This window comes from Saccostrea echinata, unplaced genomic scaffold (genome assembly GCF_033153115.1).
Source record: "Saccostrea echinata isolate AGI-Se365-2 ecotype Australia unplaced genomic scaffold, CSIRO_AGI_Sech_v1 ptg000046l, whole genome shotgun sequence".
NCBI lineage: Eukaryota > Metazoa > Mollusca > Bivalvia > Ostreida > Ostreidae > Saccostrea > Saccostrea echinata.
In genome coordinates this window covers 6,444,329-6,468,459 of record NW_026889795.1, presented here as the reverse complement: position 1 = coordinate 6,468,459, position 24,131 = coordinate 6,444,329, and the positions used below count along the sequence as shown (strand labels likewise).

General features: G+C 32.1%; 3 protein-coding genes across 3 annotated transcripts in view; all 3 read right to left on the bottom strand.

The window, feature by feature from the left end:
• The window catches only part of LOC133202144 (phenolphthiocerol/phthiocerol polyketide synthase subunit B-like), a 42,623-nt gene extending 42,048 nt beyond the window's left edge, over window positions 1–575 (bottom strand). The window contains exon 1 of the mRNA XM_061337919.1: window positions 323–575. Within this exon, the coding sequence (XP_061193903.1) occupies window positions 323–531 (209 nt within the window). The 5' untranslated portion in view covers window positions 532–575. The remainder of the gene's footprint in view (window positions 1–322) is intronic.
• Window positions 576–5,876: 5,301 nt separating this feature from the next.
• Window positions 5,877–9,615, bottom strand: LOC133201983 (patched domain-containing protein 3-like). The gene is made up of 3 exons (XM_061337769.1): window positions 8,607–9,615; window positions 8,147–8,353; window positions 5,877–7,822 (listed from the first exon to the last, which is right to left on the bottom strand). The coding sequence occupies exons 1-3, from the start codon at window positions 9,589–9,591 to the stop codon at window positions 5,877–5,879; spliced, it is 3,138 nt and encodes a 1,045-aa protein (XP_061193753.1). The 5' UTR covers window positions 9,592–9,615.
• Window positions 9,616–18,276: 8,661 nt separating this feature from the next.
• Window positions 18,277–21,495, bottom strand: LOC133202098 (patched domain-containing protein 3-like). Its single transcript, XM_061337880.1, has 3 exons — window positions 20,471–21,495; window positions 20,047–20,253; window positions 18,277–19,947 (listed from the first exon to the last, which is right to left on the bottom strand). Exons 1-3 carry the CDS (start codon window positions 21,483–21,485, stop codon window positions 18,404–18,406), a joined length of 2,766 nt encoding a protein of 921 aa, XP_061193864.1. The 5' UTR covers window positions 21,486–21,495; the 3' UTR covers window positions 18,277–18,403.
• Between the last annotated feature and the right edge of the window lie 2,636 nt (window positions 21,496–24,131).

Genomic DNA, 24,131 nt, shown 5'->3' with positions numbered 1-24,131 from the left:
GACAGGGCATGTTTACTCCTCCTATACACCTGATCCCACCTCTAGTTTTTCCAGTGGTCCGTGCTTTATGCCCTATTACATTCCTTTTGTTAACTGGATTTATGAAATTGATCGCTGTTTGTTATCTTCGTTTTGTACACACCATCTCAGTGAAAATGAATAATGTTTAAAGATTTCTCAATATTAAGTCAGAACATTGTGATTATCTATCTGTATTTTTCTGACACCACTTTCAGTATCTTACATTTAATTCACCTTGGGGAGAAAAAAAATTATACAATAAACAGTATTAAAATTTAAACCATAGAAAAAAAAATCTTACCTTTTTACAAGTCCAGCCTTTCTGACATACGTTTTGCGTGGACTTTCTGGATCGGGATCGTAAAACGCATCAACATTGAATCTCTCATTAGGGATATTTACAACATGATCTTCTCCATTAAGAAGAACTCTCCAGAATTCCTCTATATTGTTAGCCCCAGGAAAAATACAACCGATGCCTACGATAGCAATTGTAGTGTCTTCATCCATTGTTAGTGTGAGATATTTCAATATTTACATAACTAGATTGCCTATGATAATGTTTTTAGATAAATCATTTGTAGCTGGTCTCTGTCTTATTTTCAGAAAACACTAGTGTCGGTATTTATAACACTGCCAAAAGTCGTTGAAAGAAATTATGTCATGCTGTTTTATTGGTTACCAAAACAAAACAGGGGAACTCCGCCTTTTTATTCTTAAAATTGCGAATCAGATATTGATTAGTTATGCAAAATGTACAATTACTTCAGTGACATGTCTTAAGTTCTGAAAAGAGATAATATCACTGCTGACTGATTGGTCATCAAACGGAACTCCGCCTCTTCTAATAATGACTCAAAATACAGCTAACTAGAGAAAGGGAAAGAGAGAGTAATGCATGATTGCTATAGCAGTCGACCGAAACGGATAAAAAAATTCTATGCAGCACATTAAATGTCTGATGCCGGAAGTTGAATACTAGAAGGTATCTTTTATAGATGATCTGGAGAAAAACTGGAACATTTCCTATTGATATTTGATATGTATCAGGGGACAGAAATTGTTTAGTAGTTTAGAATTTATGATTAATATGTTGTTGAATTGTGAAATTGATATAAGTTTTGATTTTTATACCAGTTATCTATAAAATAAAATTTCTGGAACTTAATATTAAACTCTGGAGAATTTTAAACACTTGCTCCGTGGTTATACTTTTATTTTCGCATTTTGTTCTTTGTAATCAATTCAACAATATCTTTACTCTTTTAAGCAGAAAGCCCCTATGGAAATTCGTTTTAAGAATGTAATCAATGTTTTTGTCTCTTTCATAAGGAAAGAAATGAAGCATGTAATAATTGTTTTATTCTAGAATTATCTTATTGACTTGTTTATTTTTAAATAAAACTGTAAAATTTTGATACAGAATATATCTTTAAGATAAGGGATTTACATTACAAACAAGATATTATAAATAAACATACCAAACTTTAAGTCTTTGTTTAACATAGATCCTGCGATGAAATATTACTACTGTTAATACGTTAACTGTTAGACTGCATATAGATAATCTTGTGTAAATATATTTTATATCTATGTCCGTTCTTCTTATGTATGTTTCTGTATGCGTTTCCTTTTTTAATGTTTTTTTTAATGTTAACGTTTCTATGAATATGTCGAATCATGTAAATTAAAGAGATAACTTCAGCTATTGCTATGTACAGAATATGAAGATTTTGTTAAAGCCCTCTTTGAAAGTGAAAAAAAAATAAGTTGCCATTATACCATCTTTATTTAAGTCATATGCGTTTTCGTAATGGCACACTTAAATCTGGTTTCCAAAAATCATAAAACAAATATTTGCTAAAACGCATACCCTTTATGGAATTTTCAATGCTCAGTCAGCATATGGCTAAATATAGATAATATTTGTATTACCTTTATGTTTAAAAAAAAAATTCTGTTTTCACCTTGGACAAAAATTGCCTTACTTTGTAATGCTTCAAAGTAATTTTGAATTGTTCAAATTAAAAAAAGCAATATATCATAAATATGCCTTATATAAGCAGTAATATTCAAGTCAATAACTTGCCATTCCTTTCGTCAACAATAGTAGTCAACGATTTGTTTAGGCGAATTTGAGCCTGAAAATTGATAAAAAAAAAAAACTGTCTATTAGCGCTAGTTATCTCCATTTGAAACTCTTTTGTGTGGATGTATCAGGACTTACATCCCTATTGCAACTCATTTATGTCGATGTAGCAGGATTGGAAGTTATATATAGAATGCAGAAAAAATCAAAATGAAATAATCCAAGGGATGAGATATAATGACAGAAACTTAGTAAGTATGATTGTCTGCAAAACTGTGATTATTGATTAAAAAAAAAAGGTGAAGATAACGAACATGATCGAACTCAAAAAATCAAATAATACAAATATGTGAACAGGGCAAAAACACGCACCCAGGAAATTCAAGCGATGGGATAGGTGTCTAGGAGGAGTAAGCATCCTCCGTTGACCGGTCAAACCCGCTGTGAGCCCTATGTATTGATCAGGTAGACGGAACATTCCCTAGTCAAATTTAGTACAAACAAAGGCCTAACAATTATTATGAAAAACTATAAGCCAAATTATGACCCGATAATAGGTTATATTGGTTAACAAGGTCATTATAACGACAATAGAATTTACGAAATGCTGAGTTTAAACGAGCCTGTTGAAATCCTTGTAACATCAACTTATCTGTTAGTAGCCTGCCACCGCTTGAAAATTGATCGTACTCAGAGCATGCTCTTGAGTATCGAATAAGTTTGGAGACGATAACATAAAGTAACGAACATTATCGATCTCAAAAAATCAATACAAACTAGTGAAAAGGGCATAAAACACGGATCCATGGAAATGTGAGTGGTGGAATCAGGTACCTAGGATGACTAAGCACACCATGTTGACCGGTCACACCCGCGTTGAGCCTTATATATTGATCAGGTAGACGGAACATTCAGTAGTCATATTAAGTATAAAAACAAAGGACTTTTGGTTGGTATGAAACACGTCACCCGGAAAAAGAATAAATGATATGTTATATTTGTTTGTAATTATTAGTTGGCCTCTATTATCTATAATCAGTAAAACATCCAAATATGAAACAGATGTGGCAGACTCTGTGGTGCCTTTTATTTCAGGTTCACTGGGATGTATCGAGTCGACATATGAATAGGAGTAACTATTGTTAATTGATAAAACGTCGTCGATATATCTGAATGAGGAACTGAGGAACTCCCGCATCTTTAAGTATCAACTTCAGAGTACTTATATGCACAATCAGAGTGATTTTTAACAAAGTAATTTTGTTGATGACCAATCACAAGGTACACAATTTCTGAGATCCATTTTTATCGAAGAAGCAGTTGTTTATGATATCAGAAAGCCTCAATACTTTCGAGGTATAGATGTCTATGAAAGGAAAACGTCGGTTTAATTGCCTTTTGACAATCTGGCAACCATCCAGCATTTAAACATCGAAAAAAAAACAACTAGGGTATCAGTTAGTTACAATCCTTTTGTAGAAAAAAAGGTTGAAAGCGTTACCCGTTTCGGTTAAGGTTTTCCTTCTGTAACTTGGTGTGTCTATTCAAGTTTGTGTTTAAATTGTCCTTGTATTGGTTTGGTTGATTTTATTTTAATAGTTTATGCACTTTCTTTTCTCTAAATTATTGTTTTCAGTGTATATAAAGAAAAGAATAAAACAATAGATAATTAAGTATCTAACAATAAACAATGCATAGAAACTAAAACTTGAGGTTGTTCTAACATTAGTAGCTAAGCAAAAGTACATGTAAATATGCATATATATATTTATATAACATGTTCAAGAAGTAAGCAATATATGATAATAAAAAGAACATAGATATTAATATTTGAAGTTGATCTAATGTTTGTGAAATTGAACCCAGTCAAGTGTGCTTTTTTCACAAAAATGATATATTACATATTAATGTGTGCATCAACATTGGTACCGTATATGATTTAAAATAATGTCTTGTGCAATTTTTCTTTTATTTTGCAAACATTCTAGGTTACGTGAAACTTAAAATTTACCTATTTAAACTAATGAAGTTTTTTTTTTCCAAAGCGGCAGCATGTATACTACATGTATATGATGCTACATGTATGATAGAAATAAGAACAACATTTCTATGCTTGACATATTATCTAATGTATTAAGTTATGCATGACATGAAAAGGCAGGTAGGGTATGCGCGATAATGTTGCCATAATATTCATTAGATTTTTTGAGCCAAAATGAGGACGTAATGAGCTAAAATTTTTAATTAAGTTGAAGAATAGAAACCCAAACAAAGATTTACTACATGTATACTTAACAATAGCTTACTATTATTAACTACAGTAAATATTTTGTTCCTTTGATCTACCTTGAAACGTCACTCTAGAACTCTTTTTGAGATTTAAGGCTTTAGTATCTCTTTCATTACATTTTTATGCTGTAAATTGTAGAAGTGACATACGAATATACAAGTAATAGTTTCTTTTTATATCAAAATTGCATATAAGACATGGGGAAAGTGAAATAGAGCAATTTTAAATTCATTATAAAATACTTCCATTTACTATATAAAAAAAAACTAAATTTGATTTACTATAGTGAAAACTTTGATACTATAGGAAACTTAAGTTAACTAAAGTAAACTATAGCTTACTACACTCTTTTTTTTCTTGGGTAGGGAATGTCAGTATTTTACACCATAATAATCAAATGCTAAGCTAAAAGGGATACTTCTTCCGTGGACAAAACTTCGTCTAGATCTTCGTCATTTCTAATTTTTTGTCAGAAAATATTCATTTTCTTTAATTCAAAATGCAACACAGAAAAAAAAAATCTTAGTTTCAAATCTAGCAATCGATTACTTCTTAAGACTCACTTCATAGCATTTATATTTATTACTTTAAATTACAATGTAAAAAGGTTTAAAGACAAACTTAGTAAATTACTGTTCCAAAATCAAGAAACCTCCGGCACGTTCAACCTAAAACAGTGTTCTGTCATTTGTCCCATCCCATTTAATTATGGAATTACGGCTGTTCATGAATTAAGTAATGTAAAGTCTGTGTATGAGTATTAAATCATTTTAGCAAATACCCTACTCAAAGCATATTTTGAGCAAAATCTTTCTTGAAGACGTCCTTAAATTGCACTCTTAAACCTTAGACTGGATTTCAACTCAAAACAACTTCATACAGAGCACATTAAGCTGATAACTCAATAGCTCAGTGATATTTTTATTTTAGTATATACATGTATATTCAGTAAAAGTCATCATGAATATCCATTATCATAAAAGTGAATTTTCCAAGAACAAATTTTACATGCGTAGTTATAAAGTTAAAATGTCCAATTTTTGCTTTCACTATCTTATGTTGACTATGAATAATAATGATTTTTGAAGCTAAAATATCATTATGTCATAAACTCGAAAATGAAAAGCATATTATGCCAAAATTTTTCAACTGGGGTTTTCCTTACCTTATAAATCATATCTTTAAAAGAAGCACAAAAGAGAAGAAATATTTTGAACGTCACCAAAGAATGATACACAGTTCAAATCTAAGCATAGACAAATTAAAGAGAATAAGAAATATGTGTAAGTTAATTCCCTGAATTATTAAATATTTTAAAGAATGAAAATAACCCCTCCCCAACCCCACCGCATCCCCGAAAAAAAAATTGCTCGAATTTAATTGCTTATGTTTTGAATTGTTTTAAATTAGGATATAGAAATACGTATATCATTTTTTAGTTTTCCCTAGATTCAAACATCTCCTTGATTATATTTGTTACGTGCTTAGTTGACAAAACAGCTGTGAGTGCTGTGAGGAGATTTCTCCGGATAAACTAGGTAAAGGTTCTGCCACAGGAACATGGTCATCTTTAGAATAGCGTTCTCCTTTTAAAACTGGGGTTGGTTCAGAAATTTGGCCATTCTCATCAGAATGCCCTACACGTGTCTTATTTGATTTAGTGATCCACGGAATAAACGCATATAAAAATAAAGGAAGGAAGAAGGAAGCATGTATCAGACCAAACCCTATGACAAGAAACATTAGAATACCAAATGAATTAAATATATAGCTTCTCGCAAATCCTAACATACATATCCCCAGTAGTGTTGAAATCGCGGCATTCACGATAGGACCACCAGCCCGATCTAAAGCATTTTCTAAAATAATTTTTCGATTTTCTCCATCAACTGAAATGAAAGCATGACAGATATGGACGCTAAAATCTACAGAAAAACCAACACTCATAACCAAATGAATCACGGATAAACTAGGTAAAGGTTCTGCCACAGGAACATGGTCATCTTTAGAATAGCGTTCTCCTTTTAAAACTGGGGTTGGTTCAGAAATTTGGCCATTCTCATCAGAATGCCCTACACGTGTCTTATTTGATTTAGTGATCCACGGAATAAACGCATATAAAAATAAAGGAAGGAAGAAGGAAGCATGTATCAGACCAAACCCTATGACAAGAAACATTAGAATACCAAATGAATTAAATATATAGCTTCTCGCAAATCCTAACATACATATCCCCAGTAGTGTTGAAATCGCGGCATTCACGATAGGACCACCAGCCCGATCTAAAGCATTTTCTAAAATAATTTTTCGATTTTCTCCATCAACTGAAATGAAAGCATGACAGATATGGACGCTAAAATCTACAGAAAAACCAACACTCATAACCAAATGAATCATGGTAATGGAACTCAAAGTGAGGTCCCAGTAGTACATAAAACCAAATATTCCGGCTAGGATACTAATTAGAGTCAAACACACAATTATCACAACTCTGAAATCTGGCATGAATATAAAAGTCACAACAAGCATGACAGCAACCGCAATTCCTACAGTTTGAAAAGTACTGGACAGAATTTGTACATACTGTTCAAAAAATACAAAAGCGGGGGTATAAAGAATGCAAGGAAGTTCAGTACTATCTGTAATTTTACGCATTCTTTTCATAAAGTCACCTTGCTCATTCGATGTCTTCATGTTTTTCGACTTCAAATAAAATCTTGATGACAATATTTTCAAGCTAGATTTGTCTAAAACCAAATCGTTTGTAAATGCCTGACCCTCCTGTGATCCCAGAAAGTTGATAAGACCACTGACGAAAGCGGTTTCTGATGAAGAGTCATAAACTGCAGAATTTTTGTAGTTTTCAAGCCAATTTATTTCAGCTTGTGCATCAATGTGACTGTCCAATTTTGTTTGTGATAAGACGGAGTTTAAAAGATTTTGTGTTTCATTCCTATGATAATCTTGAACCTTTGTCACACACAGGGTAATCATAGGTTCGGTAGTGAAGTAATCTTCATCCAATAGACTGTACTTATAAAAATATGAGTCTTTTGAAGCCAAGTTGAATAGTTGTAGACCTTGCTGAAGATTGATACAGCCATAAATAGAAGCTCCGAGAAAAGCAAGGAATACATGTACAAAGATGATCACGATTTTGCCCACTGTATGATTTAGAACAAAAAGGATAACTTTTTTAGGATATTTTTCCATAGGACTTTCAACGTCAAGTCTTGTTTCGGGAATTGATCCAGGAACACAAAGAAGAAAACATTTTGATTTCCCTACGTAATCTTCTTTTCTTTTTACTTTTTTACAGGAGATGCAGAAATGCCTTTTATCTTTTGTTCTTTGTTCATTGATTCTCATAGCGGGACAAAAGAAGAATAGTTGATTTAAATAGCAAAAGAAAACGGACACACCTGAAATGATTTAATATAAAACATTTAAGACCATTTTAAATCATTTAGGAATTTATCTTGTATAATTAATAAAGATACTGTTTACATAGAAATTTCCAACCCGTTTTATTTTCGTCCCTTTAGTCCTCGCTAATATTGGTAAAATTAGAATAGAGAAAAATCAAATTCCACAGCATTGTATCTCTTTATCGAAACTGTTTCTGGGAACAGTTGAAACGGCACAAAGTTGTTTGCAGGTATGAAAGGGCAAAAAATAACATGGACCGAAAGTAACTTTGAATATATGATTCTTTTTCATTGAAATACTTGTTATCATATTTATACCTGTGTAAATGCAGAAATTCCTGATACTTTTAAAAACAGAGGTTGCACCAATAGCAAAGGCCAACAAATCCGTTAGGGATGTTATAGTTATAGCAACTCCACTTTTTTTCATCATGAACACCATTCTGTCTTTTATTGTCACTTTAGTAAGTGGGGACGCATCTGCCATTCCAGACATGAGGATAAACATATCGTCTATTCCAATACCTAAACGACAATTTCAAATGCACAACTGAATAATTCCACAGTAAATATTGAAAGAAAACAAGGTAGTAATCCACAAAATACTGAAGCTAGTCTTCATGTATTGTGAGCTGACTAACATTAGATCGAAGATGAATTACAAAAACAAATTTGATAAAAATATCTACAGAGTTTGAAAAATGCATATGTGTCTCTATGGTAAATCGGATGTTTATTTTAAGCATGAATATTTTACTTCGAAAATTCAAATACTCACCAACAACCAAAAAGGGCATAACACCAACAATATTTGTGAATTCGACTCCTATAGCACTGACAAAACCAAAGGCTGAAGCAATGGCTAAAATTGGTGCAAGGATCCCAGCAAACCCTAAATTCATGCGATTTGCAGCGTTATTGCAATTAATAGATAAGGAGGCAATGGAGGCATATGTCATCATTAGGGCAAAAGTTATTGAAAAATATTGAATGTCACTATTTGTGTTTTTTGTTAGTTCTGTTTCAAGGGAATCTGAATATGCATAAGCAATGTCTGTCAAATTTGTCTGTATGTTTTCAAGTTTGGATGCAAAAGCCTTTTCCCATGATTTGGAGAGTTCTCGCACAGATGCATTGTAATGTTTTAAATAGTACTGCAGCTTAACACCAATGGTAGAAGTTAACATTCCATTTTCCGAAACAGCATTGGCAAGGAAAGGAGACAATGTGTTTTGGCCGAAGAAGGGATACGTTACGTTATTCATAACAAAATTGTTTTGAAATGTTTGTGATAATAAAATGGATCCAGAAATCACATCGACAGGATCGGATCCTGCAGATATGTCACTAAAGGTAAACACAGTTCCGAAAGAATCCGTAACTGTAATGGAGGTGTTTATCACATTGTGTATGCTATTTATTTCGTACACATAAGCTTGTGTTTTTATATCTGTCTTTTCTTTTGAAAGGATCATCACACTGCCATATAATCCAAAGTCGGTAAGTTGGTATGAACGAAAATGACTGTCCGTCGGATCACCATATAAGTTTCGTAAGACAGATCGATCTTGTATTGCTTGGCTATCCATGGGAGTGTAAAGGGTTTCGACATCATTTTCTACTTCTATTCGTATCAACCCTATTGTCAAGAGTAAGTTTACAACAATACAGCAAACCATTATTCGAACGGGATAGTCTGAAATGAAGGCACCAAGCTTGCCAAATGAGTTGTGAATTATATCTTCCCATTTTTTATGACACATCTTACAGCAAGGACTGCAATTAGGTGCCATTTTCGCCTGAAAATATTTTATAAACACATAAATAAATGGTTACGAATTCTTTTTAGCTTGTTTGTCCTGATTAAAGCGAGCGCAGGGAGCGGTGCAAGAAATGTCTCTTTGAATGGCAGATTGAGTTAAGTTAGAAAGTAATGAACACACAACTGCGCTCGCATCAAAGGTAGCATTTCATCATGTCATTGATTCTTCAATTTCTCTAACAAGAGAAATATTGAAAACTATAGTTTCTCTAATTAACTATAGTTTAAAAGTTTTACCTTAGTAAATTAAAGTAATTTAACTATGAAATTCAAATTGATTTGTTTTATTCCTTTAAGCCTCACATGCATTTTTATAGTCACTGGAAATATTACATGAACTTATATATTGACATGCATATGTTATTTCTAAAATTTACATCATTGGTGTGTAATTGAGATATTAAGGCCCTAGATCTCAATAAAAAAGTTCTGGAGTAAATTTTCAAAGTAAATTAATGTATATCAAAGAATTTGCTATAATTTGTGTCGTTAACTATAGTAAACTCTATATAATTATAATATTTTTTTAAGGATTACGAAGGAGTTTTCGAATAAGTGGTTATGCTTTTTGTATCACCAACATCCTTGAATTAACAAGTATGAGTGCTTTGTGAAACAAAGACTTGTAATTACCCCTGCGTGTTTAGCAAAACCATTTTAGGTCACTTTCTTCGCAAAGTTCATCTCAATTTTGATAAGGTCTAATGGGGTCATTTGCATATCTGCTAAATTAACAACTTATAAACAGAAATTAAAAAAAAGAAAAGAAATAGACACATTTGATTATAGTTTGTTTCAATAAATTTATTAACTTCTAAATTAAGATAAAATTTTTAGGGAGTCTTTAACTACATTATACTCTAAATCTTTTTGCTTTACTTTTTAAGTGAATTGCTCATAGTATTTGTGTCTATAGATATCTAATTAAGCCATAATGCTACCCTCTATAGAAAGATTATGATATGAAATAAAGTGCAGGTTGGGGCATTAAAAATAATTAAAAATAATATTATCATAAATTCATTATTGTTTGTATCATGCTTTTATGTATATTACATAAGAAATAAACAACAATGTTAAAAAGATCTCTGGGAAATGAACTTGGTTGGTCACGTGATCAAATCCTTTGAAGCCCGAATGGCTTCTCAGAAGATTTGATCACGTACCAACCAAGTTCATTTGCCAGTGAACCTTTTTTACATTGTTGTTTATCACTTTTATTTACATTTGAGACGAATATTCTGAAAGAACTGCATTTATTACACGAACGGCCCGCCGTATTGCTATGTTGTGATGTGCAATGACCTAGAAGCTGTTTGGTCTTGAGAGTTCGCCTCGCTCCAACATTTGAATACTTACATTGATGTTCAGCAGTCCAGATCAGGAAATATCTGTTCATAATGAAAAAACAATGATCGCTACTGGGAATAATCTTACTATTATTGTATGAGTTCTTTATATATGAAGTCAAAAGCGGTGGTATCGTCTTCAGTTTACATACCTTCAAAGGAATTTCGGGTTAAAAAGGTAATCGTGATTTTAGGCTAATTAAAATATTTTTCACACCGAAGAAAGAACTAATGATCATTTGTTGAACGAAAAAAAATTATCTTTTCATCGCTTTAACGGTTTAGAAGTTCGGAAACCAGTTTCACCGTGACAGAAATATGTAGACAAGATATCATTTCACTGTGTGATTCGGTCACGCCATAACCTCTCACCCCCTAATAAGTTCATACAGAATTGAACATATTTTCTCTTCAATAGATTCATCTAAGAAAAATATATGCAAATGTAAATAATTGAATTTGATTTGTCCTGAAACATTTGGTAAAAAACACTATTACTCTCTAAATTAGGAAACCAAGCACGCCAGCGCAAACATAGAAACAGTCAGCACTGCTTCACGACTGGTGATATTTAAATAAAATGGCTGCACAAAATTTATGAGCGACCGTTTCACCTTTATTTGTATATGTATAAAACATTAAGTATATTATAGTGAATGCTACAGGTTGTTGAAGGTAACGTTGAACCCCTCGAAAACCATTGACAGCATCGGCTGACGATGGTATTCTTGGGGTGAATTTTCAATGTTACTCTCAACTACATGCAGTTTTTATATAAGATCATTTAAAATGGTAAACAGAAGACATCTAAGCAATGATAAATCATGCTCTTTTACATAAACCTTCTCTTCTAACAAAACATCAATTTTGAAGTCCATTTATCACTAAATATTTACATGCAGTGCATTTTTATTTGTCGAAATCCATTGGAAATCTAATAAGTTCAATCGGCAATGAACATGCACTCTAAACCTTGTAACGGCGAAAGAATACGCAAAAAGAACTACAGCTCGAAACACTTTTAACTGAAACTTTTGTGAACTAACTAAATACAAATTCTGTAAATAAATATATTGCTACTAAACAAAGGTGCAAACATAAGATATGATGAATAATAGAATTAAGCAATGTTTTAATATTCAGGATTGATAATTTACTTTTACTCTGTTTGCACTAATTGAAGAATGGTACTTACACACTTGCGCACTTACGTTAAAAACATTTCATTAAACTCATTATTCACGTCTTTTTCATAATACCATTCTCCTACAAAATGACCATAAATGAACCAGCATGTGTATTACTTTTGAAAAGTTAACTTAATTTTGGACATTTACTAAAAGGTTAAGGCTTTTTAATGAACTATGCAGTGTTTTATTAAGGACTAGTCAACTATTTAAAGATGATAATCAAGGAAAAGCATCGAATGTAAACAAATTCTATGAATATCATATCGATATCTGGGTTTTTTTCTGTTGATACATTTTTAGCAATTTTACGCAAGCAGGACGTTTGCAAAAAAAGGTATTTGCCTGTATAAAAAATCAATCAATCAACAAGACATAAAAGTCAATCATATCTGTTTATTAGGTTTGTTCAATGGTGGAGAATGATATGTATTTAAAACCGAATTTCTTTGTTTAATAACGTTTAATGCCTGCTGACTGTCGATTTGACAAGGTATCTTCTGCTATAATAGTACAAATTTGTTACTGCTATATCATTATGTATATTTGTATGTATTTAAAAATAAATATTAGTGCCAAATAGAACACACGACGAACTGGAAGTATTTCACAGAATTCCAGATCAATTAATATTATTTTGTTTTCAGAATAAAAATAAAAATGTAAAATTATTAAACAATTGGTTTTGTTGATTTATCCTAGTGCTTCGCGTTTTTTGATTTTTGTCTTTTATTTCATTTGCCTCTTTATCATGTTGATGACAGTCTTACCTTCAAACTCCTAACTCCTTATTTATTTGGCCATATTTCCTTTGCAGAAATAACAGACATATGAGTACCTTCTTCTTTAATTCTTGTCTCTGCTTAGTTTTTGTTAAAATATTGCATTTAAACTCTTAGATACCCCTGTTTCCAAGGAAAATAAAAACAGTCTGCTAACCATTGTTAAAATATCGATTTGTTGGTTTCACATGACGTATAAATGGAAAAGCTTCCATGAGCTCTCACAGTTCAATGATTTAGGTCAGCTTACTTCAGACTCTGACTAATGCCCATATTTTGTTTAAATATTCCGTAAATCCAAAACTGCATTAATCGTATTTATTCGTAATTGCAGATGAATTTGTCTGTATAAAAATGATTGGTTCTGCATATAAATATAAATAAAAATCGCCGTTGAGCAAGTGGGATACTTCCTCCCCACATGCTATGCAAACATTCGCTCAATAAATGTGTCATATTTCAATTCACACATAAATCAGTGCACGCTTTTTTTTGGTGAATAACCTCATTGATTTATAATTGAAATGTTGATATTTATTATAACACAACATAATTTAACTCTTCGAATGTGTTCATTTCGTGCATTTGTCTTATCAAATGTTTAATTCTGACAAATCTGTGACTTTCTCGCATGAAGCAAAATAGCAAATATGTATAAATCTAATAGTCAATGTAATCTTGAATGTAAAACCTTAGAGACATGTCAAAACTACTTCATCGATATGTTTGAATCTAATGCTTGATCATTTTTTTTCTTCAAATAAATATTTTTTCATGTCGATAACAAATATAGGAATAAAATCAATCAAATAATAGAGGGTGCTTTAATAGTCCAAAAATCATCTGAACAAATGTATAAATATATAAGGACAACTAAAATAAGACTATGTACAAATTATTACCCAACCAGTTCAGACACCTGTATATTTTCGTATATATACATAGGGCTACTGTTAGAAACATAAACAGACAAGTTATTAAATTACTGTAAGTCACTAATTTCAGTGGGGCTTTACGTTTTGTTGTTTTCTAGGTATACAGAGACCCATGTATTCATGTCCTCCACGAAATGTAAAATTTCTAATATATTATAACTTAAGCATTTCTTCACCAACGAAATCAATTCCCCAGGTACCAATAATTTGTCCACGAACATTGAAAATCTGACCCCGCGAAAACATGTGAGTTTACAGTATACTTTATGCTATCTATTGTGACTGTTGGCTGAAATGTACGTATCTTCACACAAAATGGTTAAAATATCTACGATTCATATTTTAAAAAAATTATGAAACGAATGATATTTGAGAGAAAAAAAATCAGTTATTTATAGATGAAATATGGAGATAACGAACAGTAATCAAGCTCAAAAGTCCATTGAAACAATACAAATCGGGAGCAGAGCGAACACGGACCTCTAAAAAACATCAGAGGTGGCATCAGGTGCCATGGAGGGGTAAGCATCTCCCCACAAAATTTACACTCCGTGATTTTACTGATAAAGCAATGAAATATAGAACTGATTTTGCTATTTTTCGATCATAAAAATTAATCAATATATTGACAAACAAATTTATAAATGATCAAAAAATATTTTTAATCCAACGAAAGCTAACATTGTCTGCATTCCGTTGCAATCAAAACACAAGTAAATAAACAAGTTGTCCCTCTGTTATTGTATGGAACAGCCTAATCACTACATGGTGACCTAATTCATTTCTCTATAGAGGAAACGATCAGCCGTATGTTAGAGCTGTTAGTAGAATAGAAATAAAGTTCTTGTTGTCGTGAATGATGCAGGATAACCTCCTGGTAGTGTTAGACAAGTGACGCTGGAAAGAAAAATGTTATCCTGCAATACTATGCAGTTTCGTATAAAACTCGGAAAATCACCAACGGAAACGCTTAATGTGTCAAATCCGACAGAGTATTCTGATAGCATAGGCAGTTCAGGGACAGAAGGGCGAAAAGTAAAAATGACCTTTGCTTTGGATGTCAAAATGTTGTAACGCAAGAAGCGGCGTCTGTCTTGTCAAGGAGAGTACTCCCCACATCGTGCGATTTTTTCCTTTTTCCCAGATGAAATGGAAATGTCAATTAAGTTTAGAGCAATCTGCAATAACTTAGACTAACAATAAAAAATATATTCTTGATTTCATTGAATGTTTTGAATCTGTTTTAACATGTGGGTAAACTGACAACTCTGAAATCTGGCATGAATATAAAAGTTACCACAAGCATGGCAGCAGAAATGTATCCAAAAGAATTTGATGGAGAAGACTTCGATAAAAAAGTTCTTGACGTTACTAACTGCAAAAACTGATTGGCGGACTGCGCCGGTTCACGACGCCTTCGATTTTGTACGAGGTCATTTAAAAAAAAAGTTGGCACATGACGATGAAAATTTCTCATGCTTGTCAAATTAACGTATATACATTTTCAAAAAAAAAAAAAAAAAAATAATAATAATAATAAAAAAATACACAGTGAGAATTGTACCTCGACAGTCCAAGAACCTTTTGATCTTCCCGCGTAGTTCATTCATTTTAACCAAATTTTTATGTATCAATTTTGATTGATTGATATTGCTTATTGTATATTTTGTGACAATTGACCATGTCTAAATAACATGAATAGCTTATCTTAAGATCAGAATATAAATACTGAATTTAAATAATTGGTCTTAGAATTACAGAGCAAAGCCGAATCCGATATTTGTCGCTTATGTCCACTCTTTATTCGTTTCTTATTGATGTTGGAACTTGAGAAACAAAAATCAAGAACGGATACAGTAAATTCTTCATTGTACAAATCATTATTTACTTTCTTTTACTAAAACTTCCATATCAAAATAAATCATTAGTTTATTCAATTTTGGTTGTTATGATTATTTTCACTAACTTGTAGATTTAATTATGGTTAGAATCTACAATAATTTCAACAATCTCTGTTTAAAAGTGTTCATGAGCGTTTTACATGTTCATGTGAATCAAGCAAGTAACAAACTTTGCTCTGTTCAACATTAAATAAAAAAACATTTTGAAATAAATTTATACTTATTATTTTAACAGTTTTATTCTAGAAGTGTTAAGTAGCATGATCAATGACATGCAATATTGATACACACACAGACCTCCGTCTTCGAAAAAAAAAAACACGCTGATTTTCTGCTAATTATGCCCACAGAGGATTGATCTTCAGGTGTTGACAACTTTCTGTACACTATGTATGGCTTTTAGTCTGCCAGGCATTGCAGTTCCTACATCTATCTTGTTTTTATGCGATTGAAAACGCACGAAAAGAAATAAAAAATAAATCACAATTTTTGATATTTCTCAACCATATTCGCTATCTATTATCTATATTTCTATTTATCTATATATGACGGCGGAATGTTAGAATAATTTATTTCATGGATAGTGATTTGATAATTAGATTTTAATTTGAAGCAATGAAAAAAAAGACAGATTATTTTTCAGTTTAGAAATAATTATTTCCTATTGAACATGTTCCTTTAAATATCTATTCATGCTGACATAATTATTGTTTTCTTCAGGGCTTATGATGATGAAATCATTCATTACATATACTTTAAGAGTATTGATTAATCCTAATTATCTTCTTTTTTTTTCAAACAACCGTTTTAAGTTAAATGCACATATTAGAGGAAACCCTGCTACTTTTGTTGAAATTAAGAAAAAAAAATCTGCAAAAAGGAACCTTCAAATTACGTAAGGTTGAACATAATTGTCCCACTAAGCAGTCCTAAGGACTGCTGAGACTGCAAGGTTCTTTTTCTAGAGCAATCCCAGAGCAGTTCCCACAACAGTACCTGATTTTTAGAAAGCAGTCTCAGGGTCAGATTGGGACAAAAGTATCAAAACCAAAATATTCTGACTTACATTTTCATTACAAATATTCGATATACAATGTTTAGCTCTGGGACAAATCAGTTGGACGAAAACTTCATTGTCCATGTACGTTTTGGCCAATCTTCGTATATCTATTTTTATATGTATGTCAAAAGTTAACTTTTTAAATTATACATATTATCGAAACTTCATTAACATGCTTACATGTATCTGTATCTGCAGAAATATAGCTAAGCCCCCCCCCCCCCCCAAAAAAAATTTGAATTTCCTATTATCATCAAGAAAATCGATCTGTCATTCATGACGTGACACTTGATCGAATGTTAATGATTTTGTACATAATATCTATAAGAAATTTGCTTAAAATCAGTTTGTTGCTTTAAAAAAAATATTTGCATTTATAAACGGCATGAACGGAATGGAAAGTATTTATTTCTGTTAAAAACTTCACAAACATGTTCTAGGCACTTCATTTGACAAAAACATCTATACAGCGTTATTTACATAAATATTAGAATATGTTTGGATAATGTCACACTCTGATACCTTTGTTTAAAAATGTTAAAGGATACTTCTATTGTTTACTAAATCTTCATATCTTTCCCTTTTTATGAAAGCGAGTATTTGTATTTTTTGATAATAAAAATTTCTATATATTTTAAACAGTCAAATCTTTCTATACTAACTGCATATAAATTCCAAAAACTTAAAAGAATGTCTAATGAAAAAGTAAACAAACTCTTTTGATAACTTGCATGATCATTTAGGACTTCCTTTTTTCCTACCACGTTCAATTAAAAAATATTGATTTTCAGGTTGTATACGAGTATTACAACATTTCAGCAACAGCAACTACCATACCCAACACTTTGTCATTAAAATTTATTTTAATAATTTCAGTAACTTGCATTCTTAAACTCTAAGGGTAGCTTTCATCGAAAGTGAAGGTCAATACGGAGGTCAAAATGTAGATAATTAAATTACTCAAAAATATATTATTACATGACATGTAGTAAATATTTATGAGGATAATTAATGCACTTGAAGTTCAATTTAAACAAGTAAAAAATTCAACATTTTGTTTCAATAAAAGTAAAAGTTCTCGTTTTTTTCACCTTTAAATTCATATTTGCAATACGGAACAAGGGGGGTTAGAAGTTAATGCTCATGACATTTTAAACTCAAAAACGAAAACTCAACTATGTCATACCAATGTGTATTTGAAGGTGTTTAACTTTGTTAAGTAATACTTCCTTATACAAAAGTATAAAGTTAAGTTTTACAAAGAAAAAGTACACGGTTTAATTTTTCACACAGACCAATAAGACATGGATTTTATTTACTTTACAAATTTGTGGAAAATTTGACAAATACATAATAATAATAATAATAATAAACTTTGTATTTGCAATATTACTTCTGTTTGGAAATCCAAATATCTAACATGTTTACGATCTACTTCCTGATTTTTAGTTTAGATTTCTGTTCAAACATAAAAAAAGCAAATAGGACAGAACAAAACTTAGCATACAGTTTCCAAAAGAAGTAAAAAAATCATTTTGCCTAAGTTTTGTAGGGCTGATACATTTTGTATCCATCACCAATATCCGTAAATTTACCACGATGTTTTGAATTCATATTTACATTTCCCTGAATATAATTATTGATTCTTTCTGTTGAAAATATTTGCTGTGAGGGGACTTTTCCTGATAAGCTAGGAAGTGGTTCTATTACAGGAACATGACCATCTTTAGAATAGCCTTCTTCTTCTGTCATACCTGATTTAGTGATCCACGGAATAAACGCATATAAAAATAAAGGAAGAAAGAAGGAAGCATGTATCAGACCAAACCCTATGACAAGAAACATTAGAATACCAAATGAATTAAATATATAGCTTCTCGCAAATCCTAACATACATATCCCCAGTAGTGTTGAAATCGCGGCATTCACGATAGGACCACCAGCACGATCTAAAGCATTTTCTAAAATAATTTTTCGATTTTCTCCATCAACTGAAATGAAAGCATGACAGATATGGACGCTAAAATCTACAGAAAAACCAACACTCATAACCAAATGAATCATGGTAATGGAACTCAAAGTGAGGTCCCAGTAGTACATAAAACCAAATATCCCGGCTAGGATACTAATTAGAGTCAAACAAACAATTATCACAACTCTGAAATCTGGCATGAATATAAAAGTCACAACAAGCATGACAGCAACCGCAATTCCTACAGTTTGAAAGGTACTGGATAGAATTTGTACATACTGTTCAAAAAATACAAAAGCGGGGGTATAAAGAATGCAAGGAAGTTCAGTACTATCCGTAATTTTACGCATCCTTTTCATAAAGTCACCTTGCTCATTCGATGTCTTCATGTTTCTCGACTTCAAATAAAATCTTGATGACAATATTTTCAAGTTAGATTTGTCTAAAACCAAATCGTTTGTAAATGACTGACCATCCTGTGATCCCAGAAAGTTGATAAGACCACTGACGAATGCGGTTTCTGATGAAGAGTTATAAACTTCAGATTTTTTGTAGTTTTCAAGCCAATTTATTTCAACTTGTGCATCAATGTGACTGTCCAATTTTGTTTGTGATAAGACGGAGTTTAAAAGATTTTGTGTTTCTGTCCTGTGATACTCTTGAACCTTTGTCAGGCACAGGGTAATCATAGGTTCGGTAGTGAAGTAATCTTCATTCAATAGACTGTACTTATAAAAGTATGAATCTGTTGAAGCCAAGTTGAATAGTTGTAGGCCTTGCTGAAGATTGATACAGCCATAAACAGAAGCTCCGAGATAAGCAATGAATGCAAAGATGATCAAGATTTTGCCCACTGTATGATTTAAAACGAAAAGGATAACCTTTTTAGGGTATTTTTCCATAGGACTTTCAACGTCAAGTCTTGTTTCGGGAATTGATCCAGGAACACAAAGACGAAAGCATTTTGATTTCCCTTCATAATCTTCTTTTCTTTTCACTGTTCTGCAGGAACAACAAAAATGTCTCTTATCTTTTGTTCTTTGTTCATTAATTCGCATAGCCGGACTCAAGAAGAATAGTTGATTTAAATAGCAGAAGAACACGGACACACCTGCATTGAATGACATACATGTATATTCAACTCAGAGGCAACAACTTCATTTGAATTGTTTAGATTTTTTCATTTAAAATTATGCTTTTGCAATCATACCTGTGTAAATACAGAAATTCCTGATGCTTTTAAAAACAGAGGTTGCACCAATAACAAAGGCCAGCAAATCTGTTAAGGATGTAATAGTAATAGCTACTCCACTTTTTTTCATCATGAACACCATTCTGTCTTTTATTGTCACTTTAGTAAGTGGGGGCGCGTCCGCCATTCCAGACATAAGGATAAACATATCGTCAATTCCAATACCTAAACAAACAGATTCAAATGTACAACTGAAGGATTGTACAAAAAGTATAAAAGGCAACTAAAAGAAAGAAAGTATTCTTTCAAAGCTGCAAAAATGATAAATTACAAAGAAAATTTGATGTGCAAATAGTTTGATATCCAATATTTATGCCTGAATTTGAATTTAGAGATTGTACAATTGAGGATATGGCATGGATATGTTAGTTCAAATACTCACCAACAACCAAAAAGGGCATAACACCAACAATATTTGTGAATTCGACTCCTATTGCACTAACAAAACCAAAGGCTGAAGCAATGCCTAAAATCGGTGCAAGGATCCCAGCAAACCCTAAATTCATGCGATTTGCCACGTTATTGCAATTAATAGATAAGGAGGCAATGGAGGCATAAGTCATCATTAGGGCGAAAGTTATTGAAAAATATTGAATGTCACTATTTGTGTTTTTTGTTAGTTCTGTTTCAAGGGAATCTGAATATGCATAAGCAATGTCTGTCAAATTTGTCTGTATGTTTTCAAGTTTGGATGCAAAAGCCTTTTCCCATGATTTGGAGAGTTCTTGCACAGATGTATTGTAATGTTTTAGATAGTACTGCAGTTTAACACCAATGGTAGAAGTTAACATTCCATTTTCCGAAACAGCATTGGCAAGGAAAGGAGACAATGTGTTTTGGCCGAAGAAGGGATACGTTATGTTATTCATAACGAAGTTGTTTTGAAATGTTTGTGATAATAAAATGGATCCAGAAATCGCATCGACAGGATCGGATCCTGCAGATATGTCACTAAAGGTAAACACAGTTCCGAAAGAATCCGTAACTGTAATGGAGGTGTTTATCACATTGTGTATGCTATTTATTTCGTCCACAAAAGCTTGTGTTCTTATATCTGTCTTTTCTTTTGAAAGGATCATTACACTGCCATATAATCCAAAGTCGGTAAGTTGGTATGAACGAAAATGATTGTCCGTCGGATCACCATATAAGTTTCGTAAGACAGATCGATCTTGTATTGCTTGGCTATCCATGGGAGTGTAAAGGGTTTCGACATCATTTTCTACTTCTATTCTTATCAACCCTATTGTCAAGAGTAAGTTTACAACAATACAGCAAACCATTATTCGAACAGGATAGTCTGAAATGAAGGCACCAAGCTTGGCAAATGAGTTATGAATTATTGCTTCCCATTTTTTATGACACATCTTACAGCAAGGACTGCACTTAGATGCCATTTCGCCTGAAATTATTTAAAAAAATTATAAAAATAATTGTCAATGCCTATTAATAATTGGCTTTGAATAATAATTATATTCAATTTAGGATGATCTCATATGACATGTATGTTATTTTTTGTGTGATGGGAAGGTCTTCATTCACACATCATTTTGTATATATATATATATATATATATATATATATATATATATATATATATATATATATATATATATATATATATATATATATAACACGGATGTTGCGAATTCACGGATATAGCGATGTTTTCTTGGATCCCCAGCTAAATAAATTTTACGAATTCCTTATACAGATGCCTGAAATAAAAAATGTAGCACAAAAAGATTTCAATTTCAAGGTTCATTTTGATACTTTTTTATATTGATTTTTAAAGAGCTAGGTTTACTTTATCCATAAAATGGCCCTGTTCATGTACCAATAAACTGACTAAGTCCCAATGTCCCATTTCGAATTTCAGTATAAAGTAGAGACTACGTGCTTTCATTTCCTAAAAAAAGTTTCCTATGAGAGTCCACGTATTGAAAAACAGGCTTTGTGAAATTGCAATGTTCTTGAATTTTGAAGAGAATGGGTGTTTTTGAGTAGGTCCAGCAAAGAATTAAAATATGAGCCCATCCCTCGATCCAAAAAATAAAACATGGATTAAAATCTTCTGGAACAGTTCTTTTATAACATAATTGAACATTTTGGATCAGATGTTGGGCTCTAAGACGGCTTAAGTATTTGACATTTTTGGAGACATCTTCAGGATTTTAGGATAATGACGCAATTCATGACATCATAATACATGGACTAGCAAGAAAATTACGTCATTTTAATAGATATGCAGTCACCAATGTCTAAGTGAAATTTAATGTATTTTTCAACCAAAACTGGCAGTTTTGATTTTTCAGAAATTCACAGGGCCAAAAAGGCCCTAAGTGAACCTTGTTCTTAAATAGTTATCATTCCTAACCCTAACCCTAATTAACGGAGGAGCGGACATCCTTAAGACAGGTGGGTTTTTCAATAGCGTACTGATATTTTACATACAATTTGAAATAAAGATAAAAGTTTTTGAACTCTTTCCGTCATAGCCGCTCAATTTTCAGTGACTTGACATTATTTTCCATTATGAGGTCATATATTAGTAGTTCAGAGAAGTGAAGGCACAGAGTGTACTGTGGAATTTTGTGGGAAACCTTATCCTACCTCGGAATAGGGATTCATTGCCTTTTCTTCTCAACTCGAACAAAAGAGCGTATTTTCTTAGTATCGTACTTGACATAAAAAATATAGAGGAATCTCTGTATTCCAGAAGGATAGCTGATTGGTATATTTGTGACATATCATCATTTAAAATATTTAATCTTTCGAATAAACAACCAACAGATTCCGAAATCAAATTACTTTTAAAGGGTTTTAAATACTGCCCTAAACCTCCTTTGAATAACAAAGAACTTAAAACGGATATTAAATCCTGTACTCGGTGACTCGAATTACATGAATATTTATATGAACGAGAGACAATGAATGAAATATATGGAGATAACGAACAGTATTCAAGCTCAAAAGTCCATTAAACAATACAAAATAGGAGCAGAGCAAACACGGACCTCCAAAACATCAGAGGTGGGATCAGGTACCATAGAGGAGTGAGCATTCTCTGCCGAACAGTCACACCCGCCGTGTGCTCCTTGTCATGATCGTGAAATAACGGGAAAATCCGTCGACAATTCAGTGTGTAAATAATGGCCTAACAATTAGTATGAAAAAAGTGAGTCAGCATTTGACTCAATGATAAATTGTATTTGTTGACAAAGTCATTGTATCGACCATAGAACTTACGAAATGATGACTTTAAACGAGACTGCTGATATTCTTGTTTCATCAACTTGTTTGTCAATAATTTACCTCATTTTAGAAATTGTATATACGTAGAGCATGCTCTTGCGTATCGAATCAACTGAGAGATATAAACCCCGTATGCGGATGATGAAGGTATATTGCTTCATAAGTAAGGGAAGTTGACGATTGAAAAGTTAAAGTCATCACGTTTATCATAAAGCTTGGTTGTTAAATTACCATTAACGTTCTTTTCAAGTAAAATATCTAAATACGAAACAGGTATGTCAGACTCTGTGGTATTTTTTATCTTAAGCTCACCAGGATATATCGTATCGACATAAGACTAGAAATAACAATTGTTAATTGACAATACGTCGTCGATATATCTAAATGTCGAGTTGAGGGCCACAGCAAGTGTTTTCTTCTTTTCACGTTTAAGATTTTGGACAAATTCTGCTTCATATGAAAACAAAAAAAGTCTGATAATAACGGGGCGCAATTGGTACCCATGGGAATTCCAATAGATTATTGGAAGACCTGGTCTCCAAAAACCACATAGATATTGTCAATCAGAAACTCAAGCATCTTTTTAATGTCAAATTCAGAGTACTTATGTGTACAATCAGAATGTTTTTTAACAAAATGATTTTGCAAATGACCAATGAATCAGATTCCGAATCTACAGAGGCATAACAAAATGATCTTGTGAGAAATGAAATATGGAGATAACGAACAGTATTCAAGCTCAAAGTCCATTTAAACAATACAAATCGAGAGCAGAGCAAACACGGACC

Bases quoted from the DNA above. Each gene is read 5' to 3' on its own strand.
- LOC133201983 (XM_061337769.1), bottom strand. From the start codon at position 9,591: ATGTGTCATAAAAAATGGGAAGATATAATTCACAACTCATTTGGCAAG. The intron at 8,354-8,606 runs GTGAGTATTTGA...ATTGTCGTTTAG, and splicing joins TATGCCCTTTTTGGTTGTTG to GTATTGGAATAGACGATATG. The intron at 7,823-8,146 runs GTATAAATATGA...AAATCATTTCAG, and splicing joins GAATTTCTGCATTTACACAG to GTGTGTCCGTTTTCTTTTGC.
- LOC133202098 (XM_061337880.1), bottom strand. From the start codon at position 21,485: ATGGCATCTAAGTGCAGTCCTTGCTGTAAGATGTGTCATAAAAAATGG. The intron at 20,254-20,470 runs GTGAGTATTTGA...CTGTTTGTTTAG, and splicing joins TATGCCCTTTTTGGTTGTTG to GTATTGGAATTGACGATATG. The intron at 19,948-20,046 runs GTATGATTGCAA...CATTCAATGCAG, and splicing joins GAATTTCTGTATTTACACAG to GTGTGTCCGTGTTCTTCTGC.